The sequence below is a fragment of the Erinaceus europaeus genome, chromosome 7 (assembly GCF_950295315.1).
Source record: "Erinaceus europaeus chromosome 7, mEriEur2.1, whole genome shotgun sequence".
Classification (NCBI taxonomy): domain Eukaryota; kingdom Metazoa; phylum Chordata; class Mammalia; order Eulipotyphla; family Erinaceidae; genus Erinaceus; species Erinaceus europaeus.
The window spans coordinates 108,346,938-108,368,483 of record NC_080168.1 but is presented as its reverse complement, the minus strand read 5'-3'; the positions used below and the strand labels follow the sequence as shown (position 1 = coordinate 108,368,483).

At 50.9% G+C, this 21,546-nt stretch overlaps 3 protein-coding genes and 1 long non-coding RNA gene across 7 annotated transcripts; 3 read left to right on the top strand and 1 right to left on the bottom strand.

The window, feature by feature from the left end:
* Positions 1–3,998: 3,998 nt before the first annotated feature.
* Positions 3,999–8,875, top strand: BLOC1S1 (biogenesis of lysosomal organelles complex 1 subunit 1). The gene is made up of 4 exons (XM_007533368.3): positions 3,999–4,144; positions 6,034–6,106; positions 8,364–8,496; positions 8,675–8,875. The coding sequence occupies exons 1-4, from the start codon at positions 4,084–4,086 to the stop codon at positions 8,783–8,785; spliced, it is 378 nt and encodes a 125-aa protein (XP_007533430.1). The 5' UTR covers positions 3,999–4,083; the 3' UTR covers positions 8,786–8,875.
* A 149-nt stretch (positions 8,876–9,024) lies between these two features.
* On the top strand, positions 9,025–13,812 carry RDH5 (retinol dehydrogenase 5). 2 transcript variants are annotated; one of them, XM_007533367.3, is made up of 5 exons: positions 9,025–9,616; positions 10,321–10,647; positions 10,787–11,045; positions 13,067–13,230; positions 13,470–13,812. In XM_007533367.3, exons 2-5 carry the CDS (start codon positions 10,338–10,340, stop codon positions 13,691–13,693), a joined length of 957 nt encoding a protein of 318 aa, XP_007533429.1. In that variant the 5' UTR covers positions 9,025–9,616; positions 10,321–10,337; the 3' UTR covers positions 13,694–13,812. The 2 variants fall into 2 exon arrangements, with proteins under 2 accessions (XP_007533429.1, XP_060051154.1); XM_060195171.1 differs by lacking the exon at positions 9,025–9,616 and having other exon boundaries at positions 9,866–10,647.
* A 1,200-nt stretch (positions 13,813–15,012) lies between these two features.
* CD63 (CD63 molecule) lies at positions 15,013–18,468 on the bottom strand. Of its 3 annotated transcripts, none has more exons than XM_016192673.2 (8): positions 18,354–18,468; positions 17,413–17,480; positions 16,288–16,476; positions 16,047–16,121; positions 15,865–15,960; positions 15,622–15,762; positions 15,304–15,387; positions 15,013–15,174 (listed from the first exon to the last, which is right to left on the bottom strand). In XM_016192673.2, the coding sequence occupies exons 2-8, from the start codon at positions 17,476–17,478 to the stop codon at positions 15,109–15,111; spliced, it is 717 nt and encodes a 238-aa protein (XP_016048159.1). In that variant the 5' UTR covers positions 17,479–17,480; positions 18,354–18,468; the 3' UTR covers positions 15,013–15,108. The 3 variants fall into 3 exon arrangements, with proteins under 3 accessions (XP_016048159.1, XP_007533427.1, XP_060051153.1); XM_007533365.3 differs by lacking the exon at positions 18,354–18,468 and adding an exon at positions 18,036–18,125; XM_060195170.1 differs by lacking the exon at positions 18,354–18,468 and adding an exon at positions 17,880–17,954.
* Positions 18,469–18,550: 82 nt separating this feature from the next.
* On the top strand, positions 18,551–21,546 carry LOC132539493 (uncharacterized). The gene is made up of 3 exons (XR_009550817.1): positions 18,551–18,637; positions 18,863–19,320; positions 19,463–21,546. It is a non-coding gene; the product is annotated as an uncharacterized LOC132539493 (long non-coding RNA).

The window sequence follows — 21,546 nt, the reverse complement described above, 5'->3', positions numbered from 1 at the left end:
CCATTTCTCTCTGTCCTAAACAACAACAACCACAATAATAACTACTACAACAAAACAACAAGGGCAACAAAAGGGAATAAATAAATAAATATTTTTAAAAAGAACACTGTACTGCTCTGCCATGTCCACAACCCAGGTTCAATCCTGGCCCCCAACATATCAAAGGTAGCATCAGTGCTTTGGTCTCTTTCACTCTCACTTTCTTTACCTTACTGTCTCTCTGTCTCTATCTAGAAAATATATATGTCACTTAACAGTTCTGTACCTAGATATATTAGGTATCTACAAATTAGGAGTGATAGCCATACTATTTCATACCACTGTTTTAGGAGTTGAATTAATTAACATGTATAAACTGCTTGACTCGAGGTAATTACTCAAGAAACGTTAAAGAACTTACAGTGCACATATAGGTGTGTATAATATACATACATACACACACATAATATACATACAGTACACATGGATACATTCTTTTTAAAACTTTTTAAAATATTCTTTAATATTTATTTATTTATTCCCTTTTATTGCCCTTGTTGTTTTATTGCTGTAGTTATTCTTTTTTTAATTTATTTTATTTTCATTTCCAACCCTTTTGTTCCCCTTGTTGTTTATCGTTATTGTTGTTGTTATTGCTGTCATTGTTGTTGGATAGGATGGAACGAAAGCAAGAGAGGAGGAGAAAACAGACGGGAGGAGAGAAAGATAGACACCTGTAGACCTGCTTCACCGCCACTTGTAGGTGGCAAGCCGGGGCTCGAACCAGTATCCTTATGTTAGTCCTTGCGCTTTACGCCATGTGCGCTTAAGCCGCTGCGCCACCGCCCGGCTTCCGTGTTGTAGTTATTCTTATTGTCGTTGTTGTTGAATAGGACAGAAAGAAATGGAGAGAGGAGGGGAAGACAGAGAGGGGGAGAGAGAAAGACACCTGGAAACCTGCTTCACCGCTTGTGAAGCGTCTCCCCTGCAGGTGGGGAGCCAGGGGCTCTAACCCGGATCCTTATACTGGTCCTTGTGCTCTGCTCCATGTGTGCTTAACCTGCCATGCTACCGCCCGACTCCCAACAACCAACATTCTTATTCAGAATCTTTATTTGGGCACTTAATTTTTTTTTAACCAGACCACTTATCAGCCCTGGTTTATGATAGTGTGGGTGGCCTGAACCTGAGATCTCAGAGCATCAGGCATGACAGTCTCTTTCCCTAACCATTATGCAATCTACATCTGCCCAAGCACTTAACATTTTGCTTATGTTGTCATTTAATCATTTCATATGAATGCTGCACATCTCTCAGGATTTAAGAAGCTACTCTAAAAATGCCCAAATGAGTCAATCAGCCTGTAATCCTCAACTCTACTCATCAAGTTCAAGGACATTGGAGGGGTTGTTTGTTTTAAACCAGAGCACTGCTTAGCTCTGGTTTATGGTGTGTGAGAGACTGAACCTGAGACTTTTGGGCCTCAGGCATGAGAGTCTCTTTGCATAACCGTTATGCTACCTATCCCCACCCTAACTGTAGTTTTTTTTTTTAAGTTTTGTTTATATTTATTAGTGAGAGAGAGGAGGAAAGGAAAAAAACCAGATTTTATTCTGGAAAACACACTACTGGGGAACAAACTCAAGATTTCACGTCTGAGAATCTGACACTTTATCTACTGCACCACCTTCTGGACCACAAGAATAATGTTTTGTTCCAGCTCAATCAATACCTATTTCTTCTCTTTCTTCAAGTATAATAAGGTCAATTCTCAACTGTGGAACTGAATTACAAAATGAGAGCACGCCAAAGTTGGAAATAGCCTGAGTTGTGGTTTAGTCTGGTGGTTCTCAACCTTGAATGTGCATTAGATCACCTGAAAAGAATTGTATGCCTATCCCTGAGTTCCACCACTGGCAAACGCTAGAAGAAGAAGAGGTCTACTTAGTCTGGAGTGCGAGGTATTTTTTAATTTCCTCCAGATGACTTCAATACTTAGCTAGGGTTAGGAAAAGAAAGCCAGAGTGAGTGCACAAAATCATCCCCCTTGGGTTTTGTTTTTTTCTTTTTTTTCTTTTTTTTTTTTTTTTACCAGAGCACTGCTCAGCTCTGGCTTATGGTGGTGCAGGGAATTGAACCTGGGACTTTGGAGTCTCAGGCATGAGAGTCTCTTCGCATAACCGCTATGCTATCTACCCCTGCCCGGGTTTTGTTTTTTCTTTTGGTGGTGGTTGTTTAGTTAATACTGCACTGCTCAGATCTGGCTTATGGTGGTATTAAGGGTTTAATCTGGAACCCTAGAGCTTCAGGTATAAAAACATTTTTTAATATTTTTTTTATTTTCATGAGAGAGATACAGAGAGAAAGACCAGAGCACAGCTCAGCTCTGGCTTATGATGGTGCTGGGGACTGAACCTGGGACCCTGCAGTGTCAGACATGAAAGTCTTTTTGCATAACCATTATACTATCTCCAAGTCCCCACCCTGTTTGTTAAAAGCAGGATGCAGTGGCATGGGATGTGACTCAGCAGATAGTATTAGACTCCTAAGAGTGAGATCTCACATGTGTTAAAGTGATACTAATTCTCGGTATCTTTCTCTTCCACCCTCCCTCTCTCATTAATATATAAAATTTAGGGGGCTGGGCGGTAGTGCAGTGGGTTCGGTGCGCAGCACAATGACTAGTGTAAGGATACTGGTTCAAGCCCCTAGCTCCCCACCTGCAGGGTGTCACTTCGCAAGAGGTGAAGCAGGTTTGCAGGTGTCTTTTCCCCTCTTTGTCTTCCCCTTCTCTCTCGATTTCTGTCTTATCCAACAACAGCTATGACAACAATAACAATAACAACTACAACAAAGGCAACAAAATGAGAAAAGTAGCCTCCAGGAGCAGTGGATTTGTAGTGCTGGCACCGAGCCCCAATGATAACCCTGGAGGCAAATATATATATATATATATATATATATATATATATATATGTGTGTGTGTGTGTGTGTGTGTGTGTGTGTGATCTAGAGGAGGTTAAAAAAAAGCATACTGCACTGAGAGAATGTGGCAATTGCAAGGATATGTTGATGGTATTTATAATTTGTTCTTGGTATAACAACAACAATAATATATCAATAACCATAAATAACAAGGGCAACAAAAAGGAAAAAAATAATTTGTTCTTGGTGTTAATCCCAGAAGCAATCTCTTTAGTTCAAAGAGAAACATTAAAAATGCCTTTTATTGAGCAGTAACACTTATTCTGGTTAAGAGTGAAATGTGTTCTCATTCGCTGACTACAAAAAAGGCAGAGGTAGAGTTGTACATTCTCCAATCATTCTCACCTAAATTAGCAGAGATCCCTCGGAGGCTGCCTAAAGAGTCTAAAACACTTTTCTACCAAGATCCCCCAGAGATGAGGGACTTAGGTGGGATGGGAAGCAAAGACGGGATTAGAAAAGAAAGAAAAGCGAATCTTCTTAGAGGGGAGGAACTGAGAGCCGCACTGAGACCTGGCCAGAGCTGCCAGGAGAAAAAGCGAAGGGAGGAAAAGAATTTCAATGAGTACAGGGAACCTCTATTCCCTCCCAGCAACCGTGAAGGGCAGTGTGGCAACACCAGCCCTTCCAGAAGCCTGAGCTCCAAAGAACAACAGGCTCTGAAAAATGGGCACTGGGGCTGGTGCACCCGGCTAAGCGCACATATCACCATGCTCAAGGGCTGGGGTTCGAGCCCCCGCTCCCCACCTGCAGGGGAGACGCTTCAGGAGCGCTGAAGCAGGTCAGCAGGTGTCTTTCTCTATCTCCCCTCCCCCCCTCAATTTCGCTCTGTCCTACCAAATAAAATAGAAAAATAAAATGGGCAGTGAAGAAAACGTGTCCCCACATTGACTCCACAGTGAGCCCCTAATAAAAACACTAGCACACCCTCGCCCAACCCTCTAACCTCTGCTCCCTCTCCCAGCCAAGAACTTAGCCACTAGCACCAGACACCACCCAGAGAGGCGGTTCCCGGCTCACGTGACTCCGTGGTCACATGACGCGGCCGGCTGCTCCGAGCTCTACGCTCGGGTTCCCGGAACCACAGGGGCCGAGCCCAGCCCGCGAGCCGGCGCCAGCATGCTGTCCCGCCTGCTGAAAGAGCACCAGGCCAAGCAGAATGAACGCAAGGAGCTGCAGGGTGAGCTGCCTGTCCCGCCTGCCCGGGCCCCGAGCCTCGCCCTCCAGTAACGGCCCAGATCCAAGGGAGGGGGCCCGCGCTGCAGACAGACGTTAAGCAGGAATTTAGGAATTTCTTTGTTTATCGTTTGTTTGTTTTCCGAAACCCCGTGTCAATGGACCGTGGCCCCCTCGGCTACACCACTCAGCCCCCCCCCGCTGACGCCGGGCTGGCTCGGTGTGCGAGCCCTAGCCCCGCCCCTGCCCCGAAGGCGGTGCCTCCATCCTGCAAGTGGGAAGGAGCGCGCCTGGGGTCTGCAGAGATGGGACTTGTTTTTGTTTACTTGTTTATTTTTATATTAGGCTGGGTGGTATTGCTTCTAGTTGAGCGTACATGTTGCCATGCACAAGGACCCAGGTTCAAGCCTCCCACGCCCCACCTGCAGCAGGGAAGCTTCATGAATGGTGAAGCAGTGTTACAGTGGTCTCTCCTCTCCCTCTCTCTCTCCCACCCCTCTTAATTTCCCTGTCTTTATGAAAAAGAAAAAATAAATACAAGTTTATTTTGTATATAACAGAGAAAATAAGAGGAAAATGGAAACAGGGCGAGAGAGATACCTGCAGCACTGCTTCATGGCTTGTGAAGCGTTCCCCTCCAGATGGGGACCAAGGATTTGAACCTGCATCCTAGCTCACTGTAATGTGTGTACCCTGCCAAATGACCACAGACTAACCCAGAAATAGGACTCTTGAAAGTGAGAGACTCCCGAAATGGGGTGAAGGATTTGTTTCCTGAATCTGGGACTTACCAATCCTTTGGCCAAGACAGTAGGGAAAGGGTTTTTGGGAGTCTGCTCCTGGGTGCATCTACAGTGAGTGATTCCTTAGCTCTTTGTTTTTCCTTTTATTTTCATTTATTTCATATGATCTCTGTATATATATATTTCACATGTCTGAGAGAAAGAAGCCAGCCTGGGGTGTGGAACCAAGAATCTCAGGCATGCAAGTCTTACACTCTACTAGCTGAGCTATTTTCCCCCCAGGACTGTTTAAGATAATGGTTTCATAACCACTAAAATGAAAGGGGACCACGTATGTTTTTGCAAGGTGCTTTTCTTTCATTTATTTATTTTGATAGAGCAGAGAGAAATTGAGAAGGGAAAGAAGAAGAGGGGGAGAGAAAGATGCCTACAGCACCACTTCACTGCTGGTGCAGCTTCCCCCCTGCAGATGGGGGGAGACGCCCTCCCTCAGGTCCTTGCACATGATAACATACACAACTCAACCAGTTGCACCACTGCCCAGCCCAGGTGTTTATACATATATATGTATATGTATATTCCCTTTTGTTGCCCTTGTTGTTTTTCATTGTTGTTGTAGTTATTGTTGTTGTTATTGATGTCATCACTGTTAGATAGGACAAAGAGAAATGCAAAGAGGAGGGGAAGACAGAGGGGGAGAGAAAGATAGACACCTGCAGACCTCCTTCACCACCTGTGAAGCGACTCCCCTGCAGGTGGGGAGCCGGGGGCTCGAACCGGGATCCTCACAGGTCCTTGCACTTTGCGCCACGTGCACTTAACCCGCTGCACTACCACCCGACTCCCCTGGTGTTTTCTATTTCTATTCTTTGTTTTGTTTTGCTGTTTTTGTATCAGAGGATGCTCAGCTCTGGCGTATGGTTATGTCAGGGATTGAACCTGGGACCTCAGAGCATCAGGCATGAAAGTCTCTTTTTGTATAACCATTTTGCTGTTTCCATGACCAGCACACAAAGTGTGTTTCAGCGCTGACATTCTCAGGTTGGTCAGGGTATCCCCAACTAGCAGAATAGTACTAAATGTGAGAGGAGGCTTTTGGACCACCTTTCAGTAAGCCAGGACTCCAATCTGTTCTTCCCCCTGCCCACAGAGAAGAGGCGGCGAGAAGCTATCACTGCAGCGACCTGCCTGACAGAAGCTTTGGTGGATCACCTCAATGTGGGGTACAAGTGTCTTCTAATCATCACCAGCACCTCTTCTTCCTTACTCCCAAGTTTAGGCACTGCTGGCAGGGCCAATCCTTCAAACTACTTTTAAGGGGATGTAATGCCCCCCTCACCCCCCATCTCTCCCCCCCCCCACCCAGCTTGACTTCATGGAGAGAAGCCTGAGTCAGCTCTGACCCGTAACTGTGAGCAGGAAAGAGCAGCTGCAGTGGCTGGAAAAGCATGCAAGTTTTTCCCTCCCCACAGTGACTTCCCTGGCACATACAACTTGATACCATCTGCCCACCACCCCCTTCACCCTTTCCCAGTCCAGCTGTCAGTTCAGTGGGAGGTATGGCATCCCCCTTCACCACAGTTCATTACTCCTTCTCCACCTCCACCCTCTGGCAGGCCTGGAGAGCAGCTGGCAGGAAAGAGATGGCACAGCTGGTGAGGATGAGGGCAGAATCTATGCCGAGAGCTACTGCAGCACCAGTCTGTCTCCTCCTTTTCTGAATCTCCAGGGACACCCCTCCCCAACCCTAAATGAGAATGGCAGTAACAGCCAAAGATCTGTGAAGGAGCAAAGAATATTGTCTCGACCCTGAGTGGCCCAGGAAAGTGGCGAGATGATGATATGATAGACTCTCTGTTGGGAGAAAGGAGCTGTGTGACGCCTTCCAGCTCTGGGCAAGTAGAATAGATTTGTTGTGAATCCAGAGAGTGAGTCATGCAAACAACTTCATTACTCATCTGTGGGGAAGGTTAGCGCAGAGGGGCTGTGATTGGAGCCTCTTATCTCTCCGTCACTACTCAGGCTCTCCGTTCACTCAGTGTCAGTACTGGAAAGCAGGTCACCAGGGCAAACAAATTTCAGGAACTCCTGGGGAAACCTCTTGGGTCTCTGGGATCCATCTGCTATTGCTGTTTTGGATTTTACACCCACCCCCTACCATGGTCCTGCTTCCCCGTGTCTCCCAGAGAGAAGGGACAGCATCTGCCCCCTTTCCTCCCTCCCACATTGGTGCCTCCCAGGCTCTGCTGTGAAATTGGCTCAGGCTCCCTCTTTCCTTTTCTGAGGGGCCACCCTGCTCTCAGCTTAGAGGGCAACTAAGCCAAAGCCAGATTAGAAAGGGTTTTGTGTTGCTGCCCACAATCTCACTCATTCCCCAGACAGGAAAACAAAGGCTCAGTCTATCTCAGCTCTTGTCAGGTGCCTTTCCCACTCTCTCAAACCCCTTCCCCCATACACCGAACCCGTGCCCCTTCCTGCCCCCACAAATTCCAATTCCAGTGGGTGGGGATACCGGATGTGGAGCCTCCCACCTGACCTACAGCTTTGGAGTGGCTAGTGAAAGCTTCACCAATCAATAAGGGAAACAGTTATGGAGGGGAGGAGGGTGAAGGGGGCTGCGGGGGGGGGGGGGGGGGGGGGCGGGGGTTGTAACAGTAAGATATGTGCAGCCAGTGCGTGGATTAAAGACCAAAAAAAACTATGCCTAGAGCCAAAGGAAAGAGGAAAGGGGGGGGGGGTCTGGGAGGTGGTGCAGTGGATAGAGGATTGGATCCTTAAGCATGAGGTCCTGAGTTTGATTCCTGGCAACACATGTACCAGAAAGATGTCTGATTCTCTCTCCTCCTATCTTTCTCATTAAATAAATGAGTAAGTAATTCCTTCTTTAGAGAAAGTGTGTGTGTGTGTGTGTGTGTGTGTGTGTGTGTTCATCTGAGTGGGCGAGGAGGGTTGGGAAAGGGACTGAGAGCCAAGAAATAGCCTCTGGGATCTCTCCTCTTGACCCTGAGTTCCTGAGGAGTGGGGGGGTCACTCTCATCCCACCCCAAATTCAGGGAGGGCCCCAATTTCCTTTCCCAGCTTCTCAGATCCCAAGGCCAGATCACTGCCAGATGTCCTAGCTGCTGGATTTTCTTCTGCTTTTCCTTCCCCAGCATGAAAAGTTTCCCCACACACACACCCCTTCCCTCCAGCTTCTTCCTCACACTCCTCCCTTCCCCCACCTAGATTTAGGGTGTCCTTTGGGGGTTGGGAGGTATGTTTCTAGTCAGAGCCCAGCTAGGCTCTCCTGGGAATCCTAGGAGTGGGAGGAAGGAGCTGCATGCATTTGCATGTACCAAGAATCATCCAAATCATGAGCTTTTTTCCCTAAGCCTGTCTCCTGGCTGGCCTCCCACTCTTACAGAGATGTTAGGGCCCCCCTCTCCCCTCCCCACTCAGTCCCAGTTGGATAACTTGACCTCCTTCCACCCTAACATCTAGTGTGGCCCAGGCCTACATGAACCAGAGGAAGCTGGACCATGAGGTGAAGACCCTGCAGGTCCAGGCTGCCCAGTTTGCCAAGCAGACAGGCCAGTGGATTGGGATGGTGGAGAACTTCAACCAGGCACTCAAGGTGGGCCACACCTAGATGACCAACCCTATCTTCAACACCCCCCCCAACATTGGCTGCCAGGGGTAGGGGTAGGGGTGGGAGGATGGAAAGTGCCTCCTGTCCCCCCCTCCCACCACCACCACCAGAGAGCCACTTCATTCCATCATGACTCCCAGGCCCTCATCCCTTCCCTTCCCAGGAAATCGGGGATGTGGAGAACTGGGCTCGCAGTATCGAGCTGGACATGCGCACCATCGCCACAGCACTGGAATACGTCTACAAAGGGCAGCTACAGTCTGCCCCCTCCTAGCCCCTTCTGACTCCTGCCTCCTTGGAAGCAGGGGGCAGGAGGCACAGAGAGTTTCTAACCGGCTGTGAATAAAACACAAACTTCCACTTCTCTGGTGTTTTGAGGAGCTACTGGCTCAGCATGGGAGCAGGAGGATAGATAGACGGTCCAAATATGGTTTATCTGAGGGGACAGGCACCTTTGGGGTAGAGGGTGGTACCAGTTTCCTCTTACTATTTGGCCTCTCTCCTCCTCCTCCTCTGGGCCTGTTGGAGTTGCCCACACTTCCCCCAGAGAAGGTTCTAATAGGCCCTGCCCCATGCTTCCTTACGTAAACTGCAGCTTCCTGCAAAGAAATCCAACGAGGCAGGCCTGTTCCCCAGCTCTGGCACTCAACCTATCCTGGTGCTCTGGTTTCTCCCAGCCTGCTGCTAAATTGTGTCATGAGTCAGGTGGAAGATTAACTGCTGGGCTTAGGGACACTCCAGGACTGAGTAGGGGGAAGAAATGATAGGTCCAGGGTCACCAACAGAAGGGACAGCTGCCATCCTTGACAGCGTGTCTGCTGGGTGTCCAGACGTGCTCAGGACCCCAGGCTAAGAAAGGCAGCCATAAATGGAGTTCAGACACGCCTGGCCTGTACCAATCCCTGGCTTCAGTGACAGGCTTCTGCTTTGGTGCCCCACCTCCAAGCCCCTCCCCTGTCCTCCCGTGACACATTAATACCTCTGGCTCCCCATACAACACCATGGACTTTGGACTTCGCTGTAGCTAGTGTGAGAGCTTGGGAAGCCCAACAGCCAAGTCTCTCAAGCGAAGAAGCTTCAGGTATTGTGGTGCCTGCTACAGGAGGTAAGTAGGGTCTTGGGATCCAGGGTTGCTTTTGAGATGGCTGTCAAGATAGTCCATGTACTGGTAACTTGAAACTTTAAATTTTGGTATGCTTCCTCACACACGCTTCCCCCTCTGATCCTCTACACTTCCCAGATGGGTGTTAGCCCCACTTGGTAAAATGAGAAAACAGGTTCAGATATGCAGGGGGTGTGTGTGGGGGGGGGGGGCGGGTGGTTGTGCAGTTGGTTGAGTGCACATGTTACAATGTACAAGGACCCAGGTTCAAGCCCCCAGTCCCCACCTGCAAGGGGAAAGCTTCATGAGTGGTGAAGTAGGTCTGAAGGTGTCTGTCTCTCTTCCCCTTCCCTCAATTTCTGGCTGTCTCCATCTAGTAAATATGTAAAAATTATAAAAATTAAGAGAGAGATGCAGGGAGGTGATGCAGTAAGTTTGAAGCCACCAGGACTGAAACACTGGCTCTGTCCCACATGTGATTATAAAAACAAGGCCCAGCTTACATCCACAGAGTCCAGAGATCCCTAGTTGGACAGGAGAGCAGAGGTGACTGGTGCCCACAGTTCAGCTCGTTTGAGAGTCACAGATCAGCATCTGCCACATTTTTGCCTCAGCCTGCTGGGACCATAGACTTACAAACAGGAGTGGGACACAATGACTTGAGAACCACAGTAAACTCCCTGTCCCGCCTTGGCTGCCACCTGCAGGTCACTTGGCTCCAGCCATGTGGCTGCTGCTGCTCCTAGGGGTCTTGCTCTGGGCTGCACTGTGGTTGATCAGGGACCAACAGACCCTGCCTGCAAGAAATGCCTTCATCTTCATCACTGGCTGTGACTCAGGCTTCGGGCGGCTGCTGGCACTGAGATTGGACCAGAGAGGCTTCCAGGTCCTGGCCAGCTGCCTGACGCCCTCAGGAGCAGAGGACCTACAACGGGTGGCCTCCTCCCGCCTCCACACCACCCTGTTGGATGTCACTGACCCCCAGGATGTCCAGAAGGCAGCCAAGTGGGTGGAGGCACAGGTTGGGGAAGCAGGTATGTATGGCTGGGCTACCTGGCACAACATAGGGAATTCATTTGTAACTGGGGAAGGAGAAGTCCTCTGATCCTCCCATGAAGGGGACACCGGTGGTGTGTCTCCCTTAGTCCCACTATCTGTCTCATCTCCCCATAGGACTTTTTGGCCTAGTGAATAATGCTGGTGTTGCTGGTATCATTGGGCCCACACCATGGATGACACGGGATGATTTCCTTCGGGTGCTGAATGTAAACACAGTGGGTCCCATCGGGGTAACCCTTGCCTTACTACCCCTGCTGCTGAAAGCACATGGCCGAGTGGTCAACGTAACCAGTGTTCTGGGTCGCCTGGCGGCCAACGGAGGGGGTTATTGTGTCTCCAAGTTTGGCCTGGAGGCCTTCTCTGACAGCCTGAGGTGAGGGGTACAGGGTTCTAGGCTCCCTATCCAATAGCAATCCACTCCACAAACAAATCAGTGTCTATAGGGAGTATTTGCCTGGGAGGTTTGAACACAGCCAGGGAGGTTGGTGGGTGGTACACTTGGTTTGGTAAAGTGCACCTATCCCCGTGTGCAAGGACACAGATTTAAGCCCCTGCTCCCTACCTGCACAAGGGTGCTTAATGAGTGGAGAAGCAGGTCTGCAGGTGAATTCCTCCCTATTTCCCTACCCTCTCGATTTTTCTTTGTCCTATCAAGTATAAGAAAAATAAAAGGGAAAGCTGGTCACACATAATGGGGGATTGGTAGTGCTGGATCCAGGGGCCAGCAATAACCCTAGTGGGAAGGAAAAATGTAATTAATTAACTTTAAAAAAAAATGGGGCTGGGTGGTAACGCAGCAGGTTAAAGCGCACATGGTGCAAGGACCGGCTTAAGAAACCCATTTCTAGCCTCCGGCTCCCCACCTACATGGGAGGGGGTCGCTTCACAAGGGTGAAGCAGGTCAGCAGATGTCTATCTTTCTCTCCCTCCCTCTATCTTCCCCTCCTCTCTCCATTTCTCTCTGTCCTATCCAACAACAATTAACTATAAGCAAGGGCAACAAAAGGGAAAAAAACAGCCTCCAGGAGCAGTGGATTCATACTGCTGGCACTGAGCCCCAGTGATAACCCTGGAGGCAAAAAAATATATAGCCATGGTCTGGGAGATGGTGCAGTGGTTAAGCTTTGGACTCTCAATCATGAGGTCTCGAGTTCGATCCCTGGCAGCATGTGCCAGAGTGATATCTGGTTCTTTCTCTCCTCCTCTATCTCATAGATAAATAAAATATTTTTAAAAAAAAAACAGCCACAGAATGCTGTGATGAGATGCCTAAAAGGAAACACTTCAGGGCTAGACTTCACAGGTTTAAATGTCAACCTTCTCAAGCTTTGCAACCTCAGTAGATTCATTCTCTTTATTCTGTTATTCTCCATTTTATTCTGTTAAATCAGGATGAAACCACCTGCCTCACAGGAATTGAGGGAGCAATGAGGTATATGAAAGGCTTCAACAGTGCCTGACAAACAGGAAATACCACCCCCCCCCCAAATGAATCTGTCATCACTAGTGTTCTTACTAAGCCCTTTAAGAGTAGATATTGATACCCTCTGAGTAGCATAAATTACCCAAGGCCACACTAGTTGGTGAAATCGCTGGGACTTCCCCCAGGTCTTCCTGTGTAAAGAACCTGTTCACTTTGTCCTCTGCCCCTCACTTTGTGTGTGTGTGATTAATAGCCCTCACTTTTATAAATATTGTTCTAAGCCCCTCAAGAGTATAAAGGATCCTTTGAGGACAGCACAGAAGCAGGGTCTAAATTTGGAACAGTATAGGTTTCCCAAGCTGAACCCATCTTCTGAAGGAAGCCTGCCTTTTCTCCCACCACCTAACAGCTTCAAGAATGGCTTTTGCTCCATTCCAGTCTTTTAGTTTTCTGATTGGTATCATGAACTGTGCACATTATACTTAACCCCCAGCAAATACAGGTCTTAACCCTTGATAACTAATACTCAGAGCTCAGCCCTGTTTTGGAAGCTGAGGAACAGAGTTCTTGGTCAGGAATTAGCAAACTATCAGGCTAGATTTAATCAGCTGCCAACAAGCTAGTAGTGGTTTTTATGCATTTTTTTAAATGCTACATTGTGAGTGGTTACATAATACAAAATGCTTAAAAGATTTACCCCCAGCCTCTAAGAAGTTTGCCAACCCTTGCTCTAGAGATCATAGAAGGGAATCTACAGGAAAACAAAACCTCAACCTCTCTCTGTACCACCTGCCTCTTATATCGCGGCATCAGGAATCTCCCTCACCATCAGGACCCTATCCCTGGTCTGTCATAATGTTCCCACTGTCTGCCCCCCCACACACACACACACACACACACCCCAACCCGTGTCCCTGAAAACTCTCTCTCTATGAAGGCAAGAATCCAAAACTACCTTCTGCCCTTTCCAGGAGGGACGTGGCTTCTTTTGGGGTACGAGTCTCCATTGTGGAGCCCGGCTTCTTCAGAACCCCCGTGACAAATCTGGAGAGTCTGGAGGATGCTCTGCAGGCCTGCTGGGCACGGCTGCCTCCCGCCACACAGGCATACTACGGGGAGGCCTTTCTCACCAAGTGTGAGTAGCTGGGTGTGTATTAGCAGAGCAAGCATCAAAAACATCAGTTCTCCAGCAACTGGGGAGGAGGTGGGTGAGGGTAGTAGGATGCCCCACAAGAGCACCCAGGCCACATGGAACCCACTTCCCAGACTGGGAAGAGGACCAGGGAATCCCATCACTTCTTCTGGGCAGCAGCGGGCTGGAGAGGGTCTAGAGAGGGACAGGGACACTGATTACGATCCCCTACTGGGCCACAGACCTCCAAGTGCAGCAGCGCATCATGAACTGGATCTGTGACCCAGACCTGACTAAGGTCAGCAGGTGCATGGAGCGTGCTCTGACTGCTCGTCACCCCAGAACCCGCTACAGCCCAGGCTGGGATGCCAAGTTACTCTGGCTACCAGCCTCCTACCTGCCTGCCTGCCTGGTGGACAGTGTGCTCACCTGGGTCCTTCCCAAGCCTACCCAGGCGGTCTACTGAATCCAGCCTTCTCACAAGAGGTTATTCTTCAAAGACAAGGACTTTGTTTCTGTCCCCACCCTGGAACTGCCTGGTTCCTGGCACAAAACACTCAATAAATGTGTATTATAAGGGAAAAAGATGGTAAGCAGAAATGAAGGTGCCAAACAGATCAGACTATTTCACTGCCAACTCCCTAGGCTGACTTCTGACTTAAGTCAGATTCTCTGTGCCTATAAAACAACCCCCAAAGGTGACTAGCATCTATTACAATCTTTGAGGCTGAGTTTGGAGAAAAGGCTGCCAGAGGGCACTTTGGAACATTTACTATCCACACAGAGTAAATCAATGTTTGGAGTGGGAATATACGGGGGGGGGGGGGGGGGGGGAGGCAGCAGTGAAGACCAGAATAGATGGGGGGCTAGGTGGTGGCCCACCTGGTAAAGTGCACATATTGCCATGCACAAGGGCCTGGGTTCAAACCACTGGCTCCCACCTGCAGGAAGAAAGCTTCACAAGCAATGAAGTAGGGCTACAGGTGTTTCTCGGTCTCACTCCCCATCTCCCCCTCCCTCTCAGTTTCTCTCTGTTCTATCAAATCAAACAAAGGTGGGTTTTTCTTTTTTTTTTAAGACAAGGGGCCAGGTGGTGGCCCACCTGGCTAAGCACACATATTACAGTGCTCAAGGACCCAGGTTCAAGCCCCTGGTCCTATTAGGAGAAAGCTTCATGAGTGGTGAAGCAGGGCTGCAGGTGTCTCTCTGTCTCTTTCACTATCTCCCCCACCCCTCCCAATTTCTCTCCATCTCTATCCAATAAAATAAATTAAAATACCAGAATAGATGTTCTCAAGAAGAAGAAAACAAAAACAGTAACACCTCCTTACATTCTCAAGAAGGCTAGCCACTGGCTAACTTCTCACCACCCTGAAAGGGGCCAGGCCCTCTTGAGAACAGCAGCAGAGAAAGCTGGTGGGCAGAGGGCAAGGGAAATGTGCAAGGGAGATGTGGGCTGGCCTCTCCCAGTAAGACAGTTGGGGGAATACTGTCAATATGGCTTCATAAACATTTCCAAGCTGAACCTGGTACTACAAGCCTAAGAGATAGGACAACTGCTACAGCTTCTTCTGAACTTCACTTCCACTGGCAGTGTAGCCAATACCCTCAGCAAAATCTACCTTTCCCAAACACACTTTCTGCGCTGCTGCCCTACCACCTCACACCAAGCCTGTCTTTCCCAGAGGTGCAAACAGAACAATGTCCCAGAGGGCAGAGGCCACAGATGAGGAGAGGAAAGGGGTAAAGTTACCATTATTTTTTTTAAAGATACACTCAGACCACTTCTCTTGAGTCTGAAAAAATAATCCGTTTAATTGAAAAAACTTGGAGTATGTTCCCCCATTTCCCAACATGAGGGCGCTGACGAGACCAAACCTCTTACATCACTTCATAACCACTTCGAATACTCTTCACAAGGCAGCAAGCAAATATAATCCCCAGGACCTAGAAAGAAAGATAGAAGGTAGAGAGGGGTCAGAGATGCAAGGTACCAGACCCACCCATACAAAGCATCCCCTCCAGTTCTGACATCCTCTTCCCCAAAAGCCCTGGACTACCAAAGACACTTCTCACCTCCACAACAGCAATGCCCAGGGCTGCTCCAGCAACCACCAGCACATTTCTCCTCAGCCATAGCCCGATCGTCTCCACACAGCCCTGAAGAGTGGCAGCACAGACAAAAAACGTCAGAAACTCCCACTCACCTCCACTCGTCCATCTGCCTCACAACCTTCCCTCTAGACCTATAACTCTACCCCTAGCCTTCCCAGGGCCCTTCCCATGCCCAGCCCCCATTTCCCAGACTAGCAGCTCTCTCCACTCCTGTACACATCCCCTCCCAATACCTATCCCAGATTATCTAAGCCCCCTCTTCTATTAGTCTCCCCTTACAGTTTTATAGATGTCATCCTCTTTGAACTTAATCCCACAGCCCTGTGTTGTATTCTTGCAACAGGAGTCAGGGACTCGATCCTTGGGCATAAGAGGAATGTTCGCCCAGTCAGTGTAGTTATGGGCCCCACAGCACTTAAACTGGGGAAAAGACAAGAAGGGAAAGTTATTGAGTGAATCTCCACTCTCAATATGGAAATAAACTCTTTCCCCTCTACAATTGCTCCCCACAACCCCACTCACCTCTTTCTGCATCTTGTCCAGGATCGAAGCTGTCTTATTATTTTTCAAGTAATCCTGCATCTGCTGCTGGAAGTCCTTGTTAAATTCTGACATCACCTAAGAGTGCGGAGGAATACAGTTAACGTCAGAAGTCAGGGACCTGGGCCACACAGGCAGGAGGCCTCCCCCTCTCCCCTGCTTACCTTATTTCTAAACATATAGCCAGCAATGCCTGCAGCCACCTCCACCAACATGATAAGGGACAGGAAGATGGCGAACTGCAGTGTAAGAGACCTAAGTCAGGCTTGGGTCTGGGCAAGAGGAGTCTACCTTGGCCCAGCCAGAGTTTCTAGGGCAGTAAAAATGGTTTTCCACACCTCCTGTCTCTTCATCCTCCCTTGTGAGTCCCCTCCAGGAGCCTTGCTGGCCTCACACCACACTCACCGTGATCATAAGGCAGTAGTTCTCCTTGCAGGCCCCACAGCAGCCCACAAAGGCCACCAGGAAGAGGAAGGCGCCCACTGCGATGATGACCACAGGCAACAGAGAGCCAGGGGTGGCCCCCTGGATCACAGTCTGATTCAGGAGGATCTGGGCCCCAACTCCCACAGCGATCAGTCCCACTGCACAGGCCTGGGAGGAAATAGGTGGGGCTTAGGCCAGACCCACAGCCCATCAGCTCACCATGTAGTAGAGCAATGGGTGCACCCAGGACAGACTTAACCCCATCCCAAGAGACATGGCCTCACAGCTCCAAGAAACTTGACTGTGGGGTGGCGGGGGGAAGGGGAAGATTATCTTGCTGCACAGTTAAGGTTGGGGTGAGTCTCAGGCTGTCAGGGATAAGTCAAAAAATATGCCTTAACCAGCAATTTGATCAAATGCGGAAAGAGAAGTTCCCAGAAACCCCCGACCCCAGGGCATATACTCCTAACCCAGGGCAGCGCTTCCCCAGGGCTCCCAGGGCCGCCCTCTTCCATCCTGCAGTGTCCACCCCATCCCCATCAACTGGTAGCTCAAGAGGCTAGGCCAGGAAAGAGAAAAGTGGGGAGGCAAGACTGGTTGCCCCTCCCTGGACAAACAGTAAGTAGCCTCTTGAGGCAGTTATGCCCAGCAGAGCAAATGGAGGTGGGCAGAGCCCTTCCCCACCCCCAAACAGCTGGGAGGGGTGAAAAGGGCTCAGGGAAGGGAGGGGATAGGTGTGTGAGGGGTGACATGGGGGGCAGAGGGAAGCCCCCGTGGCGATAGCATCAGGCCGTTGGCTGGTTGCCCCACTGCCCCGTATCACAAGTGGTTGGGTCACCAGACAGGAAGGGCCTGGAGGAGTTTGGGGGAGGGTGCTAAGCAGCCTGGCTGGACAAACAGGCCTCAGAGGTCCCCCACACTGCAGGGTGGGGGCGGTGACGGGAGGGGGCTGGCCGTGCGGTCGGTCTTGGGCCCGTCCGGCTCCCCCAGGCTTTCCTTCCACATCTGGCCCCCAGCTGCCGGCTTCCTCGGTCCCTCGGCCCTCCCGAACCGAGTCTCCCAGCAGCCCGCCAGCGCGCCCCGGTCGTCCGGCTCCCCACTCACGCAGAAGGCCAGCAGGATAACGTAGAGCAAGAACTTGACACATTTCATTCCTCCTTCCACCGCCATGGCTGCGGAGCAGAGGGAAGGGCAGGGGGGATCAGCAGCCGCCGAGGGGGCCGCGGTTTCCGGCTCCCAGCCGGCCCTCGGGGCCTTCCCTGCCCGGCCCCCATTCCCGGCCCCTCCCTCCGGGAAGCCCGCAGTCGGATCCACGTCTCCCAGACCCTCCACGGCGCAGGGGCGGGTGGGGGCGAGCGCCACGGCGCGGGACCCGCCCCGCCCGCCGCCTCCCGGGCCCGGGATGCAGCCCGCGGCGCAGCAGGAGCACAGCCAGCCGCCGGCCCCGGAGCCGCCTTCCCAGCCAACAGCCGGGAAAGCGGCCTCGGGTCGAAGCCCGAGTCCCCCAGGCACGTCCCCCTGGGCCCCACTGCCCCCCGAGAAGTTAAAGCTGCCGCCCCAGTCCACCCCACCCAAGGCCAGGCCTCCGGAACTTCGGCAAAGTTGCAAAGTCGGGCGGTGGGATCGCGGTGGGTGTCTTGGAGCCCGGGGGCGAGCCCTGCAGGTGGGAGCGGCGGGCGACCGCTGCCCCCGGCCCCGCGCCCTGGGCTGCGAACCCGCCGCCTCACCTGCTTACTCTCCGCGACGCGCTGCGCTGCTCTACCGCCGCGGCCCAGGGGCTCTCTGGAGGCGCCCCCCGGCCCGGCCCCGCCCGCCGCTCAGCCCCGCCCCGGCCTCGGTCGCAGCCCCCGCCTCCCCCGCCGAGTGGCCGCCAGCCTCCCTCATGTGACGCGGGAACAGCTGCGGCCTGAGTCACCCCCGCTGGCCGGGGAGGCCCTCGCCCCCCGCCCCCCGCCCCCCGCCCCCCGTCTCCCACCCCCCACCCCCCACCTCCCACCCCCCACCGGGCTGGGCCGTTCGGCCTCCGCCTTGAAGGCCACACTCACCCCGCAAAGGGAGGGCTCGGCTGGCAGGACCTGCGGGCGCCAGGCCCCTTCCCGCACCCCACCCTCAGCTCGACTGGAGGAAAGAGAGCGGAGCCAAGCGCCGGCTGGCTGCCTGGGTGGGACAGAGGGTGGAGGCGGCGGCGAGTGAGAAGCCGGGAAGGGTGGGCGGCCCCGCGGTGGCCCCGGTGCACCCAAGCCCAGGAAGGATGGGCGGCCCCCGCGGTGGCCCCTTGTACCCAGGCCCGGTGGCAGAGCCGCAGGCAAGGTCTCCAGACGCTCTGCAGGTACCTCCTCCTCATTCTCACCCCAAGTCCACTCCCTTGGGCTCCATCTCTTCCCAGGCCCCCACCCCCACCTGCAGGGGGAGCCCTAAACTGCCTAGGGTCGGGTGGGGCCAGGACAAACATTTGCAAAAAGTCCCTGGCCTCCACATCCTGAGAGTGAGTCCCTCGACTTTCTAGAGTGGGTAGCCTGGCATTCCCTGTGGGCGCAGCTTCTGCTTTTTCTAGATTCCTGAGTAATGCGCTGAGAAGAGGAGGAAGCCCTTCCCCTGGGCCATCTCATCCAGTCACCGTCAGAGTCTGGTCCCACCCTCTGGGAAAGGTTGACAAGGTCATAGCTCCCACTACTACGGGGCTCTGCCTGCTCTGTGGAGGTATGCGGGGGAGACACCGCAGAGGGCCACCCCCAACTCCCAGAGGCCCTAGCACAGTCCTCTCTGACCAGATGCAACAGCTGCCTCTCTTCCTTGTGTGTCACTTTGGTCCCCAGAGAAGACCAAGGCCATAACCAGTTGCCACACTCCACTCTCCCAACCTGGTTCCCACCCCCTAAGTGCTAGCGGTCCTTGCTCAGAAAGCACAGCCAGAGTCTCAGTGTGAGCACACAAAGAAGTTGCCAGAGCTAAAGGAAGGAGCTCTGGGCTGGGCAGACCAGCTGTATCCAGGATCACACCCTTCCTGTGAGGGTAAGTAGTCTTGTTGCCCTAAGGACGATAAAACTAGGCACACCAAGTCCATTCTGGACCTTGCTCCTGGGTTATCTATATAGCAAGCTGACTGTGGAGGAAGAGCAAAGATGTTCAAGAAAAGATTGTGTGCTTCCACTAGATGCCAGGCATGTGCTGGGCACAGAGCAACAACACAAGGAAGACAGCGGCTCTTCCAGCAGGCAGACCCAAGCTCACACTGTGAACAGAGGCAGCTGGGAGGTTAGAGCCAGGCCAGATGGTGCCTTCATCCTGGGAGAGAAGAACAGAAGGAAGGAAGGAAATGGATTGCACAGAGGTGGGTAGTGATGGAGACCTTAGAGGGAGATCAGGGACAAGCTTTTAGTTTCAGGCACAAGGGAAGGGGCAAATGTAAAAATAGAGGGGTTTGTTGGTTTTGCTTGCTTTAACCAGAGCACTGGAAACTCTGGCTTATGGTGGTGCTGAGGATTAAACCTTGGATCTTTGGTGTCTTAGGCATGAAAGAAATGCCTTATCCCCAACCCATAAAAATCGAATTTTAAAAATGTGAGGGACCTGGGAGTGGTGCACCCAGGTGAACTCATGTTACAAAACACAGAACGCAGGTCCAAGCCCCCCGTCCCCACCTGCAAGAGGGGAAAGCATCACAAGCCTTGAAACAGTGCTGCAGGTATCTCTTCACACACTCCCCTCACTCTCAAAGCACAACAGCTATGCAAACAGACTCTCATGCCTGAGGCTACAAGGTCCCAGGTTCAGTCCATCACACCACCATAAGCCAGAGCTGAGCAGTGCTCTGGAAAGAGAAAGAGAGTGAAAGAAAGAGATATTACATGTAGCTCCACACAGTACCCACCACCAAAGTTCTGTGCTCCCACCTGCCAAAAAGTCTTGCATTTGCATTTTCTTTATTTTTTAGATAAACATTTTAAGCTTTATTTTATTTAGTGGATAGAAACAGAAATTGAGATGTTTTTCTTTCTTTTTTTTTTTTAATTTCTTTATTGGGGAATTAATGTTTTACATTCAACAGTAAAAACAATAGTTTGTACATGCATAACATTCCCCAGTTCCCCATATAACAATACAACCCCCACCAGGTCCTCTGTCATCCTTCTTGGACCTGTCTTCTCCCCACTCACTCACCCCAGAGTCTTTTACTTTGGTGCGATACGCCAATTCCAGTTCAGGTTCTACTTTTTTTTTTCTTTCTGATCTTGTTTTTCAACTTCTGCCTGAGAGTGAGATCATCCCATATTCATCCTTCTGTTTCTGACTTCTTTCACTTAACGAGATGTTTTTTTCTTTTCCCTTCCCTTCTCTTCTCCTCTCCCCCCCCATTTTTAAAAAATGAGGGAGTCAGGTGGTAGCACAGAAGGTTAAGTGCAGGTGGATCCCAGTTCGAGCCCCCACTCCCCACCTGCAGGGGAGTCACTTCACAAGCGGTGAAGCAGGTCTGCAGGTGTCTATCTTTCCCTCCCCTCTCTGTCTTCTCCTCCTCTCTCCATTTCTCTCTGTCCTATCCAACAACAAAGACATCAACAACAATAATAACTACAACAATAAAACAAGGGCAACAAAAGGGAATAAATAAATTATTTTTTAAAAATGATGGGCAATTGGTAGTCTACCTTGTTGAATATACATGTTACTGTGCACAAGGACCCAGGTTCAAGCCCCTGGTCCCCACCTGCAGGGGGAAAGCTTTGTGCTGCAGGTGCCTCTCTGTTTCTCTCTATATATATTTCTCCCCCTCTTAATTTCTCTCTGTCCTATCAAATATAAGAAAAAAATTAATGGGAAGGGGGCAGTGTAGTGTAGGTAGTTAATTCAGATTTTTATTTCTTGGTGGTGAGAGAAAGAGAAGTCCTGGATAAGGACTGAGGAAGAATTCATTCATGGAACAGGAACTTAATGGTGATGAAAAAGATATGCCCCTGCCTCCAAGGTGATTACACTTATGGACACAGGCAGAAGTATACGGTGTGGGGGAGTTAGGTGGTAGCGCAGGTGGCACAAAGCGCAAGGACCCACATAAGGATCCTGGTTCGAGCCCTGGCTCCCCACCTACAGGGGAGCCGCTTAACAAGTGGTGAAGTAGATCTGCAGGTGTCTATCTTTCTGTCCCCCTCTCTGTCTTCCCCTCCTCTTTATATTACTCTCTGTCCTATCCAACAACGACAACAGCAACAACAACAACAATAACTACAACAATAAAACAAC

What these genes read in the sequence shown, in the direction of transcription:
- RDH5 (XM_007533367.3), top strand. Translation starts at nt 10,338, where the DNA reads ATGTGGCTGCTGCTGCTCCTAGGGGTCTTGCTCTGGGCTGCACTGTGG. An exon ending in GGCACAGGTTGGGGAAGCAG is followed by an intron (nt 10,648 to 10,786) that starts GTATGTATGGCT and finishes ATCTCCCCATAG; the next exon opens with GACTTTTTGGCCTAGTGAAT. An exon ending in GGAGGCCTTTCTCACCAAGT is followed by an intron (nt 13,231 to 13,469) that starts GTGAGTAGCTGG and finishes ACTGGGCCACAG; the next exon opens with ACCTCCAAGTGCAGCAGCGC.
- CD63 (XM_016192673.2), bottom strand. Translation starts at nt 17,478, where the DNA reads ATGGCGGTGGAAGGAGGAATGAAATGTGTCAAGTTCTTGCTCTACGTT. An exon ending in AGGATGACATCTATAAAACT is followed by an intron (nt 15,388 to 15,621) that starts GTAAGGGGAGAC and finishes GCCACTCTTCAG; the next exon opens with GGCTGTGTGGAGACGATCGG. An exon ending in TGGGCATTGCTGTTGTGGAG is followed by an intron (nt 15,175 to 15,303) that starts GTGAGAAGTGTC and finishes CTTTCTTTCTAG; the next exon opens with GTCCTGGGGATTATATTTGC.
- BLOC1S1 (XM_007533368.3), top strand. Translation starts at nt 4,084, where the DNA reads ATGCTGTCCCGCCTGCTGAAAGAGCACCAGGCCAAGCAGAATGAACGC. An exon ending in TGAACGCAAGGAGCTGCAGG is followed by an intron (nt 4,145 to 6,033) that starts GTGAGCTGCCTG and finishes CCCTGCCCACAG; the next exon opens with AGAAGAGGCGGCGAGAAGCT. An exon ending in ACTTCAACCAGGCACTCAAG is followed by an intron (nt 8,497 to 8,674) that starts GTGGGCCACACC and finishes TTCCCTTCCCAG; the next exon opens with GAAATCGGGGATGTGGAGAA.